The sequence below is a fragment of the Carcharhinus amblyrhynchos genome, chromosome 20 (genome assembly GCF_965287045.1).
Source record: "Carcharhinus amblyrhynchos chromosome 20, sCarAmb.v2.hapA, whole genome shotgun sequence".
In the NCBI taxonomy this organism is placed as follows: domain Eukaryota; kingdom Metazoa; phylum Chordata; class Chondrichthyes; order Carcharhiniformes; family Carcharhinidae; genus Carcharhinus; species Carcharhinus amblyrhynchos.
This window is the reverse complement of record NC_137343.1, coordinates 4,315,807-4,335,624: the sequence shown is the minus strand read 5'-3', so window position 1 is coordinate 4,335,624 and position 19,818 is coordinate 4,315,807. Positions and strand designations below refer to the sequence as shown.

The 19,818-nt window shown below is 41.7% G+C and overlaps 1 protein-coding gene across 10 annotated transcripts in view; it reads right to left on the bottom strand.

Annotated features, from left to right (window-relative positions):
• ep400 (E1A binding protein p400) overlaps nucleotides 1-19,818 on the bottom strand; it is a 150,136-nt gene that overhangs the window by 55,548 nt on the left and 74,770 nt on the right. For 7 of the 10 annotated variants that reach the window (XM_080207995.1, XM_080207999.1, XM_080207997.1 and 4 more), the window contains 7 exons: nucleotides 18,864-19,042; nucleotides 12,942-13,232; nucleotides 10,440-10,604; nucleotides 6,053-6,223; nucleotides 5,873-5,967; nucleotides 4,448-4,767; nucleotides 1,028-1,230 (listed from right to left, as the gene is read on the bottom strand). In XM_080207995.1, the coding sequence (XP_080064121.1) occupies nucleotides 1,028-1,230; nucleotides 4,448-4,767; nucleotides 5,873-5,967; nucleotides 6,053-6,223; nucleotides 10,440-10,604; nucleotides 12,942-13,232; nucleotides 18,864-19,042 (1,424 nt within the window). The remainder of the gene's footprint in view (nucleotides 1-1,027; nucleotides 1,231-4,447; nucleotides 4,768-5,872; nucleotides 5,968-6,052; nucleotides 6,224-10,439; nucleotides 10,605-12,941; nucleotides 13,233-18,863; nucleotides 19,043-19,818) is intronic. The other 3 variants (XM_080207998.1, XM_080208002.1, XM_080208004.1) reach the window with 3 other exon arrangements.

Sequence of the window (19,818 nt, the reverse complement as noted above, 5' to 3'; positions counted from 1 at the left end):
AACTTCAACCTGACAAGTGTTCTCATTCCAATCTGGTGACTGACTTCCCATTAAAACTGAAACAAAGGAACTAAAAAAAAAAAATCAAAGGATATTCCTCCCCTATCCAGGCATGAGACAGGCACAAGGCAGTTCGAGTTTCTCCAGACAGCCTCCCGTCCCTGGATTCTGTTACCACAATAACACTGGTCTGAGTGGGGTTACAATTGGGGATTTCCCCATCAGAAAAATGCAGTCCAGATCATCAAGAGGTGAGGCTGTTCAGCATCAGTTCAGAAGAGTAGGAGTGTTCCTCTGAACCCTCCCTAAACCTGGACTCTGCCCCCTTCCCAAGAAGGGATCCTGTACTAACCCCATGCTGTTGCTATAATAGGTTTGGACGGGTGGATGCTAGCTACTTATATCTGGAATTGTTTCAGAGCCCTTCCAATCTTGCCTCTGGAACATCCCACAGTTCAACCACTCCATTGTTTGGCGCCCGTGAATTCAGCTGCACAGACCCCAGTTGAGTCCAGAAGTCCTATACCTCTCTACAGTCTCCTCTGTCTCTCACAGTCCTCCTTATAGTCTGCTATGTCCTTGACTTTTGTTCACCTGTCCTACACAATGCTTTATGTGTCTCAGCGTCACAAATATTTTTAAAACCGTAATGCTCGTACGAAGCACCCTTGAGATGCTTTGCTATGTTAGAGAACTATATATACACACAAGTTGTTGTTGGATATTAGCCAGCAGTGTTTTAATGAGTGAAACCCATTAAAATCGACTGGCTTCCCATTGCTGTTGGCTGGCTGTTTGCTAACTGCTCCTCTGCCTTGGGGAGTTAAACCTGATAAGTTCCTCACTCTCTTAAATGTAGCTTTCTCACCCAACTCTGTTAATAAATCAGATACTTAAGACAAAAAGGAAAAGTGCACAGCATGGCTGGGAATGACAGCTCCACCTGTAACTCCAGAGAACGTCATTGTATATGCACACAAAAAAATCATCACACTTCAGAAGAGACAACTACCTCTATTTTACTAACCTGAGTCAAACTGTACAAGCCTTGGATCAGTTAACTGTAGCATTGTTGTCGATGTCACCTGCTGTAACTGTTGGGAGTACGGAGCCAGCTCCTTTTTCAGATTGGATTTAAATAGCCGCATGTTGTGTGTGTACGAAGGTGGTGGGTTAAACATGTACAAAGTTGGTGGAGGCGCCACTACATTTGGAACAACGCAGTGAACTCTGCAGGAAAAGCACAACATTTGATAATGCAAGTTTCAATGCAAAAAAAATGAGACTACCTTCAATGGAAAATGAAAGCTAAAATTTGACTTCAAACCTGTATTTGTCACAAAGAGAGACACAATTCCGGATTTGAAAGAAGGTGCTTTCGGCAAAAGAGAGAGAGAGAGACAGGAGCGCGCGAGAGAGAGAGAGAGAGCGAGAGAGAGAGTGTGTGTGTGTGTGTGCGTGTGTGAGTGAGTGCGTGCAGTGGGCCGTTAGCTTCCTTTACACCTGGTGCACTTTAGTGCCCAGCTATTGTGTTTATTGAGGGGACATTCAGAACTGTTTTTATTTGATAAAAACACAAAGAAGACTGGAAAACCTGCATAAGATCCCACGCTGTGCATGAAATTATGTCTGAATTATCATTTTCCTCCATTTTCCAACTCCTGACATTCTAAGGAGCTGCTAGCTTTAATCATCAAGACAATGGACCCAGGGTGCTGCCTGCCTTGGTCACTAGTCTTTTTTTCTGCATTCACATCAAACACAATACCCACATTCAATGCCCTCCCCTGTCGTCCACCCCTTTATCACAATCTCCTCCCATTTATTTTCAAGATGGTTCTGACTTTACCCAGACCACGCATAATCCAACGTCACCAATGGTCTCCTATGAAAAATCTTCACTTCCGGACCAATCGTAGCTATTCGTAACACGTACTCCAACTGCAGTGTCTGGCGGATTAGACCAGTGATCCATGTAGCCTACCTGCTGCAGAATTCCGCCACCTTATCACTCAGAAAATGTTGACTAAATTTTCTATTTTCTCACAACACTCTCAAGAACAAACAGGTACCTGTGTTGCTCCAATCATTAACTTGTAGATGACCTTTCCTGGACCCAAAATTCCCTCTTCCACCACAGTAAAATCCCAAATGGCAATGCCTTTTGAGACACAAGCGTGAGGTTCCAAGCCCCACTCCAGGACTTGAGGATGTAATCCAAGTCAAGATTTTAAAAAAACCAAAGAACGAATAAAAAAAAAGCGGAAGAAACTAAGAGTACGAGGGAAAGCTAGCTAGAAATACAGAAACAAATAGTGAGAGTTTCCACAGGTATTTAAAAATGAAAAAGTAAATGAAAAGTGCTGGTCCGCTGGAGAGCACGCCTGGGGAATTAATAATGGAAAATAAGTAAACGGCAGAATAAATTGAACAGATATTTTGTACCTGTCTTCACTGTAAAATATACAAATAACATCCTAGAATTAATTATAAATCAGGAGGTAAGAGGGCAAGAGGAATTAAGATAATTACAATCACCGAAGAAAGAGTACTGAAAACTTATTAGAACAAGTTCCCAGGTCCTGATGGACTTCATTCTAGGACCTTAAAATAATCGGAATTTGAGATAGGAATTGCATTAGTTATAATATCCCACATTATTATTAGTAATTATTAGTTACTAATAATTTTTAGTTATACCTCTAGATTCTAGAAAGATTGCAACAGAATGGAAAATGGTGCGTGTAACTTCTCTATTCAAGAAAGCAGGGAGACAAAAAGCAAGAAACTATAGGCCAGTTATCTGAACATCTATATTGGGGAAAATGCTGGAGTTTATTATAAAGGAGGCTATTGTAGTGAGCCTCTTAGAAAATGTCATGCAATCAGGCAGTCAACATGGTTTCATGAAAAGGGAAATAGTGTTTGACTAAATTATCAGAGTTCTTTGAGGAAGCAACAGGCAACATGGAATATAAAGAACTGGTAAACAAATCTACTGGGAAGACGTTGAATGAAATGTCACTTCAAAGTTTATTATACAAAGTAAGACCTCATGGCAGGGTTTGAAGAGGGAGATGTGGTGATATATCAGTGTGGAGTTTGGAGTCTCAGGTGAGATTTTCCCCACTCCCTGCTGCACCATAATCAGTTTCACCCCCAGACGGCAGGAATTACTACTTGTTTCCAAAAATGAAGTTTAGAAGAATGAGAGGTGATCTTATAGAAACTTACAAGAACTTGAGGGGACTTGACAGGGTGGGTGCTGAAAGGATATTTCCCCTTGTGGGAGAGACTAGGTCTAAGGATTGCAGCTTAAAGGGGTCTATCATTTAAGACAGGAGAAGAATTTTTTTTCCCTCAGAGGGTTGCGAGTCTTTGGAATTCTCGTCCCCAGAGAACACTGGAAGAACAGTCATTGAATATTTTTAAGGCAAAGTTGGATAAAATCTTGATTAACAAGGAAGTCAAAGGTTATGAGGGCAAGCAGGAAAATGGAGTTGAGACCACAATCAGTCATAATCATACCAAATGCTGAAGCAGGCTCAAGGGGCTGAATAACCCACTCCTGCTCCTAATATGTAAGCTTGAATACTGCATGCTGCAGTCTGAGGGAGGACTGCATTGTCAGAGATGCCATCTTTCAGATGAAACCTTAAATCAAGTTGGCCTGCTCAAGCGGATGTTTAAAGATACCATGCAAACTACTTAAAGAAAAGGGAATTCTTCAGTTTCATGACCAACATTCAGGTTAACTGATCATTTATCACATTGTCGCTCAGTGTGACAAGACGAGAATCATGCAGTGTACAAACTGACTGTTGCATTTGCCTGTAAGGCAACAGTAACAACAGTTAAGATAAAAGTAAGTCAATAAAAAGATAATAAGGCCCCATAATGGGAATATAAAAGGTCCTTCTAATATAAGTTTTTACTTAGCTAATCTTTTCTCATTATCTAGATCTCTAATTCAATCATTCTGAATGTAGAGTTCCTCCAAGAGGCCCATATCTTATTCTAACATGGAGATTTAATATTGTACTGGAAACAATGTGACATATGCAGTCCCAACAACTTTCAATACCACCCCCTTAATTTAGTCTCATCGGTGGCATCCCATCCACCCTTCGGTTTTGATCCCGAGCATTTTATTCACCAATTGTGAATGATGAAATGATTGGTCTAGTTGCAGGATCAACGTTACTTCAACTTTAGGTTACAGGTCAAGTTAACTGCACAGAATTTGAAAACCGAGTCAGGTTCTGCACATTAATTAAAATTAAATCATCTTGGATGACCTGACCAATTTGAAATCCATGATGTCTCAAGGTGTCTGCAGCCAAATACATTAGGAAATGTTCACCAGTGCTTTCAGCCATGAAATAGAAATGCTACTGTAATATCGAGCGCCACCTGCTGTGACTTATCACGCAATAAAAGTGTTCACCTTTTAATGATGTCTTGCATACTATCTTGCCTCTGATCTGCAGATAGGATTGCCCGTGACAATGAGTCAGTCCATTTCCACGTCACCTCAGCAAATGAATCGCTAACTAACTGCTGAATGTTGCGGCAATTCACATAACCAGAGGAAAGCCAGGAATTCCCAGTTGATTTAGGTTTTGTCAGTCTGTATTCACCGATCAGGAAGCAGACTCCCAACAGTTCTGTACCATAGACAGGCACCACTGAACAACGTTTCTCATTTATCAAAAAAATTCGATCCAAACGTTCCTTTATAAATTTTTTCTTTTCTTCTATAGAATCCTATAAATCAGAAACAAGATTTGCAAACGTGACAGGGAAAATAAAACACTGGATAAGCAGTAATTAGTATCAACAGTTAGTTCTAGGAGTATTAAAATTGTGGTAACGGCAGGACAGGCCATACTATTCTTTTTCCTTGACATCATAGTCTAAATCTAGATTGATTGGCCACATTGAATTGACCTTAGTGTCAAAGGGATTAGCAGGGTAAATATGTGGGGTTACAGATATAGGGCCTGGGTGGGATTGTGGTCGATGCAGGCTCGATGGGCCGAATGCCTTCCTTCTGCACTGTAGGGATTCAATCATAGAATCATTCAGTACAGAAAAGGCCATTTGGCCCATTGATGCTGCATCGGCTCTCTGACAGAGTATTTGGCCCATCACACATTTCACATGGCTAATCCATCTAACCCATGTATCTTGGGACACCAAAGGGCAATTTAGCATGGCCAATTCACCAAACCTGTACATCTTTGTACTGTGGAAGTAAACTGGAGCACCCGGAGGAAACCCACGCAGACAAGGGGGTAACGTGCAAATTCCACACAGACAGTCATCCAAGCATGGAATTGAACCCAGGTCCCTGGCGCTATGAGGTAGCAGCGCGAACCACAGCTCAGCTGCATGCCATGAATCCCTCCAATGGTGGTGCAACAGTGCCTCCATTGACGGGAGAGCACAATTACAGCATGACACGTTTGCACAGACACTTTCTAATACAATAGGTTAAAATCCAAAAGGTTTATTTGGTAGCACAAGCCTTCAGAGCACTGCCTCTTCATCAGGTGAGAGGCAGTGCTCCGAAAGTTTGTGCTACCAAATAAACCTGTTGGACTTTAAGCTGGTGTTGTGAGACTACTTACTGTCCCCACCCCAGTCCAACGTCAGCAACGCCACATCTATTATAATAGTAATTTATAATATAGAATATTGATAGAAAATATGTATAGTCTCTTTTAAATAACATAGATATTGTAGACAAACCAGTGCTCCCACAATTTTTCACGATCTAATTGTGAAAATATTGTTCCTGGAAGAATAATATGAATACTCAGATCTGACATGAACAACCTATACAGCCTGTTTAAAAGAATGGGGCTACCTGCGCAGCAGATCCTAGAGAAGATATCGGCCTTAGGATTGCTCCGTGCTCACCAGATGCTGAACTACTAACTGTTCTGGTTGTGAGGAAAGACGCTGAAAAACAGACAAGTTTATGATTTGTGGTAAATGTGAAAGCATAAGCAAAGCATGTTAATTACACAGTCCTTCAGTCACTTACCTTGTGTTGAAATAGAGGTGGAGACAGAACTGGGTACCATTCCTTGCTGGTTTGCAGTTGCAGCAGATGCATTTTGGACTGCACTGCCTTGGGATGGTGTTTGCATCAGAGCGTGACTTTGTTGCCGCATAATCTGTTGCCCCGGTGCTGATACAATTTGGAGGACACTACCTGTAATTTTTTTTATATTAAAAAGGGGAGTGAAGTGTGATTTTTCTCATACAAAGCAAACTTTATTACTATCAAAATTCCTTTGCAGGAAGCTCCCCTTCACCTGGTTCTTTGTCAAGGTAGAACCAATATTTTCTTTTTTAATTGGATGTTGAGACCCTGATTATTTTTTATTTTAGGCTTACTGGCAGGAAAGCTGTGCAACTGAGCGCCTCTGGGGTAGGATTCTCAGAGAGAGGTCTCCCAAAATATGGCCAGGGGGCATGTGATATACTTTTCCCAGGCATCTTTACTCTGGATACTTTTTGCTCTTCTATCCCAGCTCAGGATTGAAACTGAACACCCCATGTTGTCTAGTGTATCTGTGCCAATTTACTATCTGGGCAAATGTCCAGAATCACAAATAGAAAATCAGACAATAAATTACTTCTTAATTGAAGGAATTATCCTCTGCTTCTATGGAGTCTCCCTAGTAATACAACTTTGCAACAAGTCTTATTCCAGGTTTAAACTGTTAAGCATCACTCATGGGATATAAATTTATAATTTATAAATTTATAATTTATAAACATGGGTTCTTTTCTCTAGAAAAGGGGAGGCTGAGGGGTGATCTGAGAGCTTTCGAGGGGGGTAAAAGAAGATATGTTTGCACCTGTGGTGAAAATTAGGGGCCATAAAAATAAGGTGACATGAGAAAAAGAAAATGGGTCAACAGAGCAGAAATTCTGATGAATGTTATGGTTGCTGGGCATTATCACCCTAGGAAAATTGTAAGTTCCAGGATTCTCTCTGCTTTGGCTGCAATCGGAGAGACCACATCCGAATTAAGTGCAAAGCCAAACAGAATGCATCTGGCTTAAACAAAGAAAAGACCTGGACTCCAGTGCACAATTTAGAACACGAGTCAGAAGAAGAATGCGATACATCACTTGAAAAATGTCAAGAGGAGTAAATCCAATCCTATAATATTAGTTTAAAAACAAAATACTGCAGATGCTGGAATCTGAAACAAAAACAGAAAAGGCTGGAAAATCTCAGCAGGTCTGACAGCATCTGTGGGGGGAGAATAGAGCCAATGTTTCAAGTCTAAATGACCCTTCATCAGCACTCTGATGAAAGGTCTAAAGCTTTGATGAAGGGTCATCTAGACTCGAAACACTGGCTCTATTCTCTCCCCACAGATGCTGTCAGTTCTGCTGAGATTTTCCAGCATTTTCTACAATATTAATATAAAACACATGGCCATTAAACCAGTGTTTCTATTACCACCGTAAGGGAACAGACATTTAAATACCTCCAAGGCAGAGGGCAATCTCTAAAGTTAAGTAAAACAACAGCAAGATTGGCTACATACACAGGGGAAACCCTAAAAGCTTTGGGAACTACATCTCTGCCAGTGACTTATCAACATCAGTCTTCTCAACTACTGATCATTGCCACAAGAGGCCAGTCTCATGGAACAAGATTAGTTATGTCAAATGAAGTTAAATTGGCTAGACATCTTCAGTATATCTGAGAATAATTTAGAAGGACTTTAAAAAAAAATCCGAGGTATTTCAAAATGAATAAGGCAGAACTTGAGGCGTCTAGGTTAGAATTTACATTAATTTGGATACTACCCAAAACTATTTTGAGCTCACCCAGTGCCTTGCCTTGCATCAAAAAGTCAAGACAGGACTTAAGCATTTGGAAGAATTGGCAGTCATTAGGCCAATGTAGTTTTCAATATAGTTTTGGCTGCCCCCATCATATCCTTACTGAAATCAGACCGAACTCTATGCACATTTGTGGGGACTACAAATTTATTATCAATCAAGCAGCCAAGCTGGGCAGATTTCCAATTCCAAAAATTGAGGATCTTTCTGCAAAGCTAGTGGGAGGCCTAACGTATACAAAACTAGCCAGCGGGCTAACCTGATCCATGAGACTTCATTGGGTCCAATGTTGAAACTCCCAAGGTAACTCATTCCCGACTCCATACCACTGAGCCACCGCCTCTGATGGGTCTATCCTGCCGATGGACAGGACATACCCAGGGATGATGATGGTAGCTAGGACTTTATCTGTAAGGTATGATTCTGTGAGTATGACAATGGCAGGTTGTTAGTTGATTAATCTGTGTGACAGCTTTCCCAATTTTGGCACAAGTCCCAGCTGTTAGTAAAGAGGACTTTGTAGGGTCGAAGGGACCAAGCTTGCTGTTGTCCTTTTTGATGTCTAGGTCAATGCCAGGTGGTCCATTCAGTTACATTCTTTACCAAACTTTCTCTGGTGGTTTGATATGACTGCGTGGGTTGCTAGGCCATCTTAGACAGCATTTAAGAGTCAAGCACACCATAGGCCAGACCAGGTAAGTAAAGCAGATTTCTTTCACAAAAGAATGTTAGTGAACCAGATGGGTTTTTACGACAATCATTAGTGTCATCCTCACTGAGGATAGCTTTTTCTTTGAGTTGTGAATTTCCAAATTGAATTTAAATTCCACCAGCTGCCATGGTAGGATATGAAGCCCGGCCTCTGGTCCAGTAACCTTATGATTAGGCTGCCAGCACCTCCAAACATTTACAAGGAACAGATTAAATACATCCATTATTTTAGAGAAGAGGCTGAATCTGGGCAAGCTAGCAACTTCAATACAACATTTTATCCAACCATCTTCTCATCTCGCCTCCCAAGTCTCTGTAAGCAACTGTGGGACAGGAGCAACAATGGGCAACCATGCTGATAAAGCATCTCCCTCTGGCTTTGCCAGATGGGATTCTGGCATAATGGAATACTAGAGTCAATACTAAATACGAGATTTCAATACTAAATACTAAAATTACTAATTTACTAGAACTACTAATTCATTATTAGAATTGAGTGCACAACATCCGTTTTTGCTCCCAAGAGGGTTTTTCTTTGAATATCTACTGTAACATGGGTGCTGATCCTCGTTGCTCACAAGAATCCCTGATCATTTTCCCTCTTGGAGCTGCACCTGGAGTTTTCATCAGAATTGTCTGAGTCCAGATATGCCTATGGACCTTTTGCTCTATGCTTCGAGAACAGCGACATAATATATAGGTTGCTAGACTTGTATTCCAGAAATCTGGAGTCACGAGCTCAAGTCCAACCACAGCTGCTGGGGAATTTAAGATCAATTAATAATAAAACTGGAATAAACAGCCAATTAGTAGTTAGGTGACCATAGAACAACTGATCTGTCATAAAAAAAGCATCCTGTTCATTCTGCTTCAGGGAAGGAAATCTTCCATCCTTACCTGGTCTGGATGACATGCGACTGCAGCGATGTGGTTGACTCTTAGCCATCCTCTGAAATGGCTGAGCGAGTCATCACCACCTTCTCAAGGACAATTACAAACTTAATGATGCTTACATCCCATGAATGAATAATGAAAAATATAATAACCATAGGACCCCTATGTTGCAGAAGGCCATTTGGCCCACCAAGTCTGCTCCAATAGCAATCCCACCCAGGCCCTATTCCTGTAACCCCATGTATCTGCCCTGCTAATCCCCCTAACACCAAGGGGCAATTTAACATGGCCAATCAACCTGACTTGCATATCTTTGGATTGTGGGAGGAAACCAGAATACCTGGACAGAACCCACCTGGAGAATGTGCAGACTCTACACAGACAGTGACCTGAGGCTGGAATTGAACCCAAATCCCTGACACTGAGAGGCAGGAGTGTTAACCACTGTGCCACCATGCTGCCCTGAGAGACAAGGTGGGACATAATGGAGGATAGAAGTTTTGGATCTTTACTTGATGTTTCTGGGCAGGCAACCTGCTATGGTAACTGCATCTGGCCAAGTGTTGACTGTGCAGTGAAGAATTTACATTTTGTATTATCAGCTGGATGGAGTCTTTGCTTCTTGCATCTTGGAAAAGAATCTCCAGGAGTTTTCATCTTATATCAATATTGTTGACCAGATGATTCCACTTTGGCATCACTTATGATACGTCAGAAGCAGCAATGCAACAACATCATCACCTAGTAACCAAAGACTGCAACTACAGTGTTGTCTGTATCTGTCTGCCTGGAGATTCCAAACGTGTAAACATTTTTAAATGTAAAAACCTACACAAAATGTCCAAAAATCACTACAATAGGCAATTACATTTTGGGGAAAGACATAAGGGTACACACAAGACAAATATTTTAAATGACATGCCATATCCATGATCACTGCTTGGTACTGGATGTACCTTGCAACTGGAGATGCTGGCCTGCAGTGAGCTGCCGCAGCTGACTGCTAGATAAGGTAAACTTGTTGCCTTGGAAGTGCAGTGTCACTGGCTGACTATTCTGAGTGCCGCGTCCTTGTCCACCAGCTATGGAGGCAAGCTGAGCAATGCTAACGACTTCTCCACCTGCAAGGCAAGGACAATGTGCAATGCAATTATAAACAAGAAATCTGGACCATTGTCCCCTGGCAGTTAGTAAATCTGCACCCAAAGCTCTACTCATGCAAGGTCATCTACAGTGCTCAAACAAGGTGTCACAGAAGTTTATGCAGGAAAAGCAAAGTGAGATCAAGTTTTAGAAAGTGGCCAGGTGATTGATTATCCAGCTAATCAGTGAATATCCAAGCGATATCAGACATCCACCCTGATCTTCAAATGGAATTTTCTGGAAATGCTAGATAAAGGCAAGAATTAAACAGCAAGACTGTTTATTCCCAATTGACTTTGTCCATTAGGATTCTCTACACTCATTCACAGGGTGTGGGCATTGCTGGCAAAGGCAGTGATTATTGCCCATCCCTAATTGCCCCCAGAGAAGGAAGTAGTCAGCTGCCTTTTTGAATACAAATGAGTAGTTTTTTAGACCACTGTGAAGAGAGGCCAGGAGTGAACCAAATCGCTGTGGGTATGGAGTCACACTTAGGCCAGATCAGGTAAAGACAGCAGATTTTTTTCCCCCAGGGATTTCTGCAATTTTTTTTATAAAAGTAGACCATCACTATCAAAAATCAGCTTTTTATTCCAAATTAATTTAAATCAAATTTATATTTTCCAGCTTTTGTAGTGAGATTAGAATTTATTTCTCTGATCATTAGTCCACATTAGTTCAGTAACGTTACCACCATGCTACCATACTACTGATGTGTATAATCAGAAAACTCTTTGGATATTGTCTGGCCTGGTATAAGATTAGCTAATATTGTTAAAGGTAGAATTAGATCATATACGAGCAAAGCACTTTTCGCTCTGATAAGGTTTCTCTTTACTCCTTTTCCCTCATCCCACCCACAATGACTAACTGTGAATCAACCTCAACCAAATGCATTTTTTAATTCAGCTTAATAAACCTTTTCCCCCAGTTTATTATTGATTGTTATTTTAACTTGGGAGCACTTATGGCTTCCCATCCAGCAAAATGGGTCAAACAAAATGCCCCTGTGAGGCACTTGGTGGGTTTCTATGAATAAAGCTGATGGGAGGTGAAAGGAAATTTCAAAAGCAACACCCATGTCCAACGCTATCAGAGGGTGGCGTCAGATCTGTTCTCAGCTGCCTGTAAAACCTTAAATGACACCCTGTTATCAGTGTTATGGAAGTGAGGTGCATTTTCACACTGCCTTTCCAAGAGCACCTGCAAGTAGGAAAAGCAAAACGGGCCACAGTATCTGTTGAAGTTTATTAAACCCCTGACGTCTGTTATCAAGGCTTCCTGAAATATCACAGGGACAATTTACCTCTTGGACTCAATTCACAAACACTGTCAGTTAACTTTACTACATTTATCAAGAAGAAAGCAACAGTATCAAGCCCCTGACAGATAATGAAATGAACTTTGGCAGCTATTTCTAAATGCTGCAAATGCCTTACGTAAAAATCCTGAATTTTGTGCACGATAATTAAATCGAAGTTGCACACAGTTGTTTGGGTGGATTTCTAAACTTGCATGTAGTTGTTTTTAATCAGTGTGGATCGGAAAACTTTCCCAGCTTCACTTAAACACAACAGGGAAAAGGAGCCTGATTTAACACATTAGCACTGCTGACAGCGAGGACAAGACTGACAATATTACTTCTCCCATTCCCAACTCGCTCTTAATTAGAATATTTTATAGCATAATCTCCGAACACTGAGATCATGGTACCAGTTGCGGGTCTGAACACATACACAAGGTTATAAAGCAACAACATTAATGCAGGGCAATATTAGAGATATGATTAATTAGCATAAAAGTGAAGCAATGTGCTATATACACTTTTAAGCAATACTACCACAAAATTTGACGCAGCTCAAGTAAGGAAAAGCAACTGACTAACAATCATTCTAAAAACTATCACCTAAATTTTTGTCGTGCCTAAGCATAATTCTTCAAGACCTGCTACTTTGAAAAAAATTAAGCAGCTTTTGTAAAGGCAGTGCATTATCTAGAGGATAAATATATCTTCAGGTCAGTACTCAATTTTGAAAAGACATGCTAGAACGCAACATACATACAAAAGTGAAGCAAAGGACAGTGTTTTTGTTCAGTAGCCAAGAACCATGGCCAGAGCTTGTCTAAAGAAATATCAGCAGGTGAATTAGTCCCTTATAACAGAGAGATTTGCGTGAATAGGGCAGCAAAAGAGAATTTGGAACAAAGGTTGGAAATTTGGCTGTTCATGAGGACAGCCACTGCCAGCAAGAAATGAGTGAGTCATGCAACAGTAATAAGTGGGAGAATTAGGCAATATTTGTGAGGCCACTTACTAGGCAATCGTGCCTGGGCCTGTGAGGTCAGCACCAGCCTCTGATGCGGCACATTGGTTGTCGGGGTGGTGTGAGCGGAGGAGGCCTGTTGCTGGGCCTGACCTGAGTGCGAGGCCTGGGAAACGGCCTGTCCCTGCTGGGTGACCAGGCCCGCTGCGCTGCCCAGGGCAGGGCTGGCTGTGCTAGAGGTGATGGTGCTGTTCACCGCCTGCTGCTGTCCCGCTGTGCTGGCAGAAGTCTGAGTCATCTGAAACGGAGTCGCTGCTGCAAATGACAAGTGGTTGGTTTGTGCTGGCCAACAACGAGAGACTTTCATCAAAATATATTCACATTTCATTCTTTGCAAACTCACCATACCACTAAAAAAAATCTTAGGATGACAGTGATTAAAATTCAAACCATACTCACCCGATTACCGAACAAATAGCCGGTTAGTTTTCAAGTCGGCACAATATACACAACCCTAAGTCATCTGATTCTCATTGAAATAAAAAAAACTGTATACTCCACTCTAAGTAGCATTTTATTTCAGCTCTGACTAAAGGGTAGCACTTTTGGTCCGAGTCAGAAGGCTGTAGGTTCAAGTCCCAATCCAGGGCCTTGAGCACAATGCAGACTAACACGCTTAATGTAGTACTGAGAGAATGCTGCAGTGTCAGAGGTGTCATCTTTCAGATGGAAGGTTGACTGAGGACAAGTCTTCCTTCTCAGGTAGATGTAAAAGATCCTGTGATACTCTTGTCGAGGAACAGCAGGGTAGTTCTTCCTGGTGTCCTGGCCATAACTTATCTCTCAATCATTTATTTTTAAATTGTTTCTGGGAACGGACTTCTTCCAATTGGTTTCTGTACTTTCTTACAACAGTGACTGAACTTCAAAACAAAAACTTCATTGGTTGTGACGTGCTTTTGAGATCATTAGACGAGTGCAAGTCTTTGGACAACAGCCGGAACTATGAATGAGAGCAAGGAGTTTCAGAAAGCCTAGGAAGTATCTGAAACACAGCCAGAATTACAGTGACTGTGAACACTTTTGTCACTCCCAGAGGCTATAATTTTTTGGGCTGGTGACAGATTACCACATTGCACTTCATGCAATCCAAACAAGGAAAAGCAAAAATGTGTCGCATTTCTTAGCCACATAAGAAGAAAGTTGAGAAAGTATTGCAGGGGAATTCTCAGCTTGTGCAATGCACTGATGTATTTTGTAATAGCTTTATGGCAGCATGGTAGCACAGTGGCTGGCACTGCTGCCTCACAGCGCCAGGGACCTGGGTTCGATTCCCAGCTTGGGTCACTGTCTATGTGGAGTCTGCACGTTTTCACCATGTCTGCGTGGGTTTCCTCCGGTTGCTCCAGTTTCCTCCCACGTTCTGAGAGACGTGTTGGTTAGGTGCATTGACCCAAACAGGCACCGGACTGTGGCGACTAGGGGAATTTCACAGTAACTTCATTGCAGTGTTAATGTAAGCCTTACTTATGACTAATAAATAAACTTTAACTTTAACCAATCTCAGGATAAGGGGTCAACCATTTAGGACTGAGATGAGAAGAAATCTCTACCGGAGGATTGTGAGTTTTATCCAAAGATTCTCAGTCATTGAATATATTCACGACAGATCAATAATTTTTGGATAGTAAGGGAATCAAGAGATATGGATAAGTTTGGACAAGTGGAGTTGAGATAGGAAATGAAATATAACTGTACTGAATTAAGTTGGTGGAAATTAGCGCAAATGGTAGAGTGTTCACTGCAGTGTTCACAGTTCGGTGCCTATTTGGGTCAATGCACCAAACCAACACGTCTTTCAGAACGTGGGAGGAAACCGGAGCACCCGGAGGAAACCCACACAGACATGGGGGGGAACATGCAGACTCCACACAGACAGTCACCCAAGCCAGGAATCGAACTTGGGTCCCTGGTGCTGTGAAGCATCAGTGCTAGCCACTGTGCTACCATTGACTGGTCATGCTAAATTGACCTTAGCATGAGAGAGGTAGTGGGATCCATGTCCACATTCACCACTCTGACTTTGGGCAGCACAATCCAGGAGGCCAGGTTCAATTCTGGCTTTGGTGACTGTATGGAGTTTGCACATTCACCCCGTGTCTGTGTGAGTTTCCTCCTGATGCTCAAGTTTTCTCCCACAGTCCGAAGATGTGCAGGTTAGGTGGATTGGTCATGCTAAATTGCCCCTTAGTATCTCAAGATGTGTAGGCTAGGAGGATTAGCGAGGTAAATACATGGAGTTATGTGGGATCAAGGCTTAGGTAAGATGCTCTGTCGGAGAGTCAGTTCTGACTTGTTGGGCTGAAAGGCCTCCTTCTGCACTGTAGGAATGGAAGGTCAAACGGTCTAATCTCGCGCCTCTTTCTCGTTTTCTTGTGTCCTTAGAAGCTGAGTTCCTGCTTTAGGTCATAGTCCTTCTCGAACAAACTGAGCGGTATAATCCAGAGGCAAGGCTAATGACTGCAAACTGCACTCCCAATAGCAGCCCAAACATGGAAGCCAACGTCACCATACAGGCTTTACTGCTAGGTTCAGAATCCACTTTTGTACAAACAGTGAAATGGTCTTGTTATTACAACCCAGCACTCATCACCTCTGGACAGACACAATTCTGCAGATTTCATATAAACTGCTCTCCCCCTACTACCATAAACCAATTTTCAAAAATAATTTTTTTTTAATGCCTTAATGGTATCTCTTGTGTGGGATTGGTTAGCTCAGTTAGCTACTTGGCTAGCACGTGGTTCAGAATAATGCCAATTGCACCAATGTGATTCCCCTTGTGGAGGAGGTAGACTGACTGCGTTGTCCTATCCCAGAGTGGAAGGCAATGGCAAATCACCACCAACAAAAACTGCCATGAATACAACTTTCAGGATGAAGCACCAGCAGACAATGTGCTATGGACTTGCCTTTGGGCAAAGTACCAATGGGTCAATGAGTGAATATTTCTCCAAGACTCTCAACAACAGCCACATACTGAAACAAAGTCTGCAGGATCAGCTAAATCAATGGCCTTTGATATTAAATGAGTAATTACAAAAATTAGGGCTGCATTTCTACATGTTTAGAAGTAATTTGGTCTAGACTTTCAAAATATTAAGAAACAGATAAGAAAAACTGTAATAAACTGCATTGAAAAGTTGGGAAATCTGGAACTGGAGGAATGGTCTAAAAACAAAAACCAGGAATGAAATTAGGAAATATTTCCTCATACACAAGGTTGCAGAAGTTTGGACTCTTCCACAAGTGACAGCCAGTGTTGGATCAATTATTAATTTTGAAACCAATAAGATTTTTGTTAACCAAGGTGTTAAGAGATATCGGGCGTATGATGTTGGGTTGCAGACCAGTCACGATGTGCGGCCAAATAAGCTCGAGGATCTAAATAGCAGGCTCTTGCTTCAATGTTCAGGAAGATGGAGTGATCTTGACCATCAAAAGTGCTGCAATCTGAAAGTCAGCATCTCAAGCTCCCCACTCTATCACACAAGAAAATTTAAAAATGTCTCTGCAAGTTCCGCCAGGACAAGTACTTACTTTACATCTTGCCAAAATGTAAATATTGGTTATTTTAAATTATCACGTTAAGAACCATACCTGTAAATTTAACAAGTTACTAATAGCTGAGGAAACATGAGAAAACATTTGCTGGAGAAGATTTCTAGGTTAGTGTTCAAGCTCTGCTTAAGCCAAAACCATGCTGTTAATAATATGGATAGCATTATGCATTATTTATATTCTATATACAATTTAAAGGTTTCTCAGCTATAGTTGATAAATTCTAAAGTTCATTTAAAACAGTTCAATCACCAATTGAGGATGGATACTGCCATCCTCCAATTTAAAAACAGCAATCAGCATTTCATGACCAGCTATTTCTTCCAGCTTCGCTTGACAGTATAAAGAGCTTCATTACACTCAAAATGTTCCACTTGCGCAGCACAGCTTCGCCAGTTGCACAATGGGCAAAGTGGCAGGGGAGGGATGAAAGGGAGATGAATGGATAGTGGAACCACTGAGCATATGGGATTGGGAAAGTTGTTCAATTGGAGGACCAACACCACCAGTTTTCCCATTGACTCCAGTTTTGTTAGGGCCCCTTGATGCCATTCTTGATGAAACGCTGCTTTGATGTCAAGGGCAGTCACTCTCACCTCACCTCTTAACTTCAGTTCTTTTATCCATGCTTAGACTAATGCTGCAACAAGGTCAGGATCTGAGTTATCTTGGCATAATCCAAATTGAGTGTGTAAGCATGTTATTGCTGAGTAAGTGCCACTTGATAGCACTATCACAACCCTTTCCATCACTTTACTGACCAAGTATGGTGGTCACTCCTCCACCGATATTATCATGGACAGGTGCATCTGTAGCAGGTAGGTTGGTGAGGACAAGGTTAGATAGCTTATTCCCTCTTGCTGTTTCCTTCATCCACCTGCTACAGCACCAGCCTAGCAGCTATGCCCTTGAGAACTTAACCAGTTCGATCAACAGTGGAGATACCATGGCAGTCTTGGCGATGGACACTGAAATCCCCCCTCCTCGCGCTTACTGCAAGTTGTGTTCAATCTGGAGGAGTCTTGATGAAGCAGTGGGGGTAGAGGGAATGTTGAGAACTCCCACGGCAACTCCCTCCTGACTCTATACCACTGTGCCATACCCTTTGGTCAGTCTATCCTGCTGGCAATTCAAGACATACCCCAGGTAGGTGACTGTGTCGTCTAGGACATTGTACAGTATGAATATACGAGTATGACTATGGCAGGCTGTTAGTTGCCTAATCTGTGAGGCAGCTCTCCCAAATCTGCTGCAGGCCCCCAGATGTTAGCAAGGAGGATTTTGCAGTGTCAACAGGGCTGGATTTGCTGTTGTCTTCTTCAGTGCCCAGGTCCATGTTAATGTCCACTTTCATTCCTTTCTGTACTTTGCAGCAGTTTTGATACAACTAAGTGGCTTGTTAGGCCATTTCAGAGATCATTGAGGAGTCAACCACAGTTTTATGGGTCTGGAGTCACACGTAGGCCAGACCAGATCAGATTTCCTTCCTTAAAGAACATTAGTGAACCGGATGGATTTTTAATGACAATCGGCAACAGTTCCATGGTTACTATTACCGAGGCTAGCTTTTTAATTCCAGTTTATTAACCAAATGTAAATTCCACTAGCTGCTGTATTTCCCCAGGGCATTAGCCCAGTGACAGTATCACTACACCCCTATCTCCCTAGCAAAAATGACTGTAGTCACCAGATGATGATGACAGGATTGATAGGCCTCACAGCCGATTGGCTTGGAAATAGTGTCTGATCTTCACATCAAGACTGACTGACTAGATATGGTGACACTGTCTATCAAGCTTTATGTCACACACTCAACACCATCAGGGAGAGGGACAAAGAACGGGGAGGAAAAATCTCAACAGGAATATTCATTTATAAATTCAAAATAGCCTTTTTTTGTTTCTAAAATTTAAAAACTTAGGCATTCTGTGTTACAGTGCTACTGTGGACGATTTTACAGGGTAACAGACATGCTAACATGCCAGCAGATTTCAAAGAAGACCAGACTAACCAGGTGAGAATACAGCATTAAAAATTCATCCCTAAATTATACACGCTTGGTACAGTCTTTACAAGCAGAAGGGCATTACCCGATAGTTGAATATACAATCGGATTAAAAATTGTTGATCAACAGATGTTAATTGGACCTAATATTTTAAGACTAATGTACCCTTTAGATAACTCAGTATACTCCCATCTTTCGGCAAAATGACTGTCCAAGATTTCCAGTACAAATTAGAGGCAAAAATGTTGTATTGTCAATGGAATAGTAGCTTGGCATGAAACTCCATTTGCTGACCCATAAACCTAGTGAAACTATTTAATTTAAATAGTGTGGAGTTGTTACTTACCCTGGGCAGAAGTCATAACCTGAGAAGCGGGCACTGCCACAGCTGAAGACTTGCCACGTACTTGTCCTTGATGGGTTGCAGCAGCAGAAGTTGCACTGGGTGTACGCTGGGCCTGAGTACCAACGACCACAACCGTCCGATCATCTGGCTTTTGTCCATACTGTACAGGCTGGAACAACCTTGGCATTTATTTGAAGGATACAAATCATAAATATTAGCATCACATTTTGGGAATGGAGTGTGTTAATTCTTGGTTGGGGGCAAAACAGGACAGCGCATTGCAAGAATCAATATGTAGTATCATAAGACATTACACTCTGTCTCCTAGTCTCATCCCAAAGACTACAGTACGCAATCTAGGCTGATGAAAAGTTAATATGCCACCCTGTTTGCTCTCTCAGGTGGTCATTTTTTAACAAATAATCTTTCATGGGATGTGAGCATTGCTGGCAAAAGCCGGCATTTGTTGCCCATTCCCAATGGTCATTGACAGGTGGTGGTAACCATCAATAATTTACGGCACTAATTGAACAAGAGCAATGGAGTTCTCCATCAGTGCCTTGGCCGATAGTTAATCCCTCAACCAACAAAACTGAAAATATTATTTGGTAATTATCTCATTGCTGTTTGTGGAATTTTTCCTACTATACTTTAAAAAGACTTCAAAGGCTGTAAAGAATTATGGCACACCCTGAGGTTAGAAAGGTGCTATATTAATTTTTTTCTTTCAGCATTGATGCAGCAGTGAACAAGCAGCAGTGTAGCACCTTACAATAATAGACAGCAACGGATCGGCACAATAAAATTAAAAGGCAATTTTAAATAAAAATTGCCTTCATGTGTGTGTCGCTGGTTATGTCAGCATTTATTGCTTATCCCTACTTGACCTCAAGGAGGTGTTGGTGAGCGGCCTTCTTGAAACTCTGCAGTCCCTATGGTGCACACTGTGTGTGCG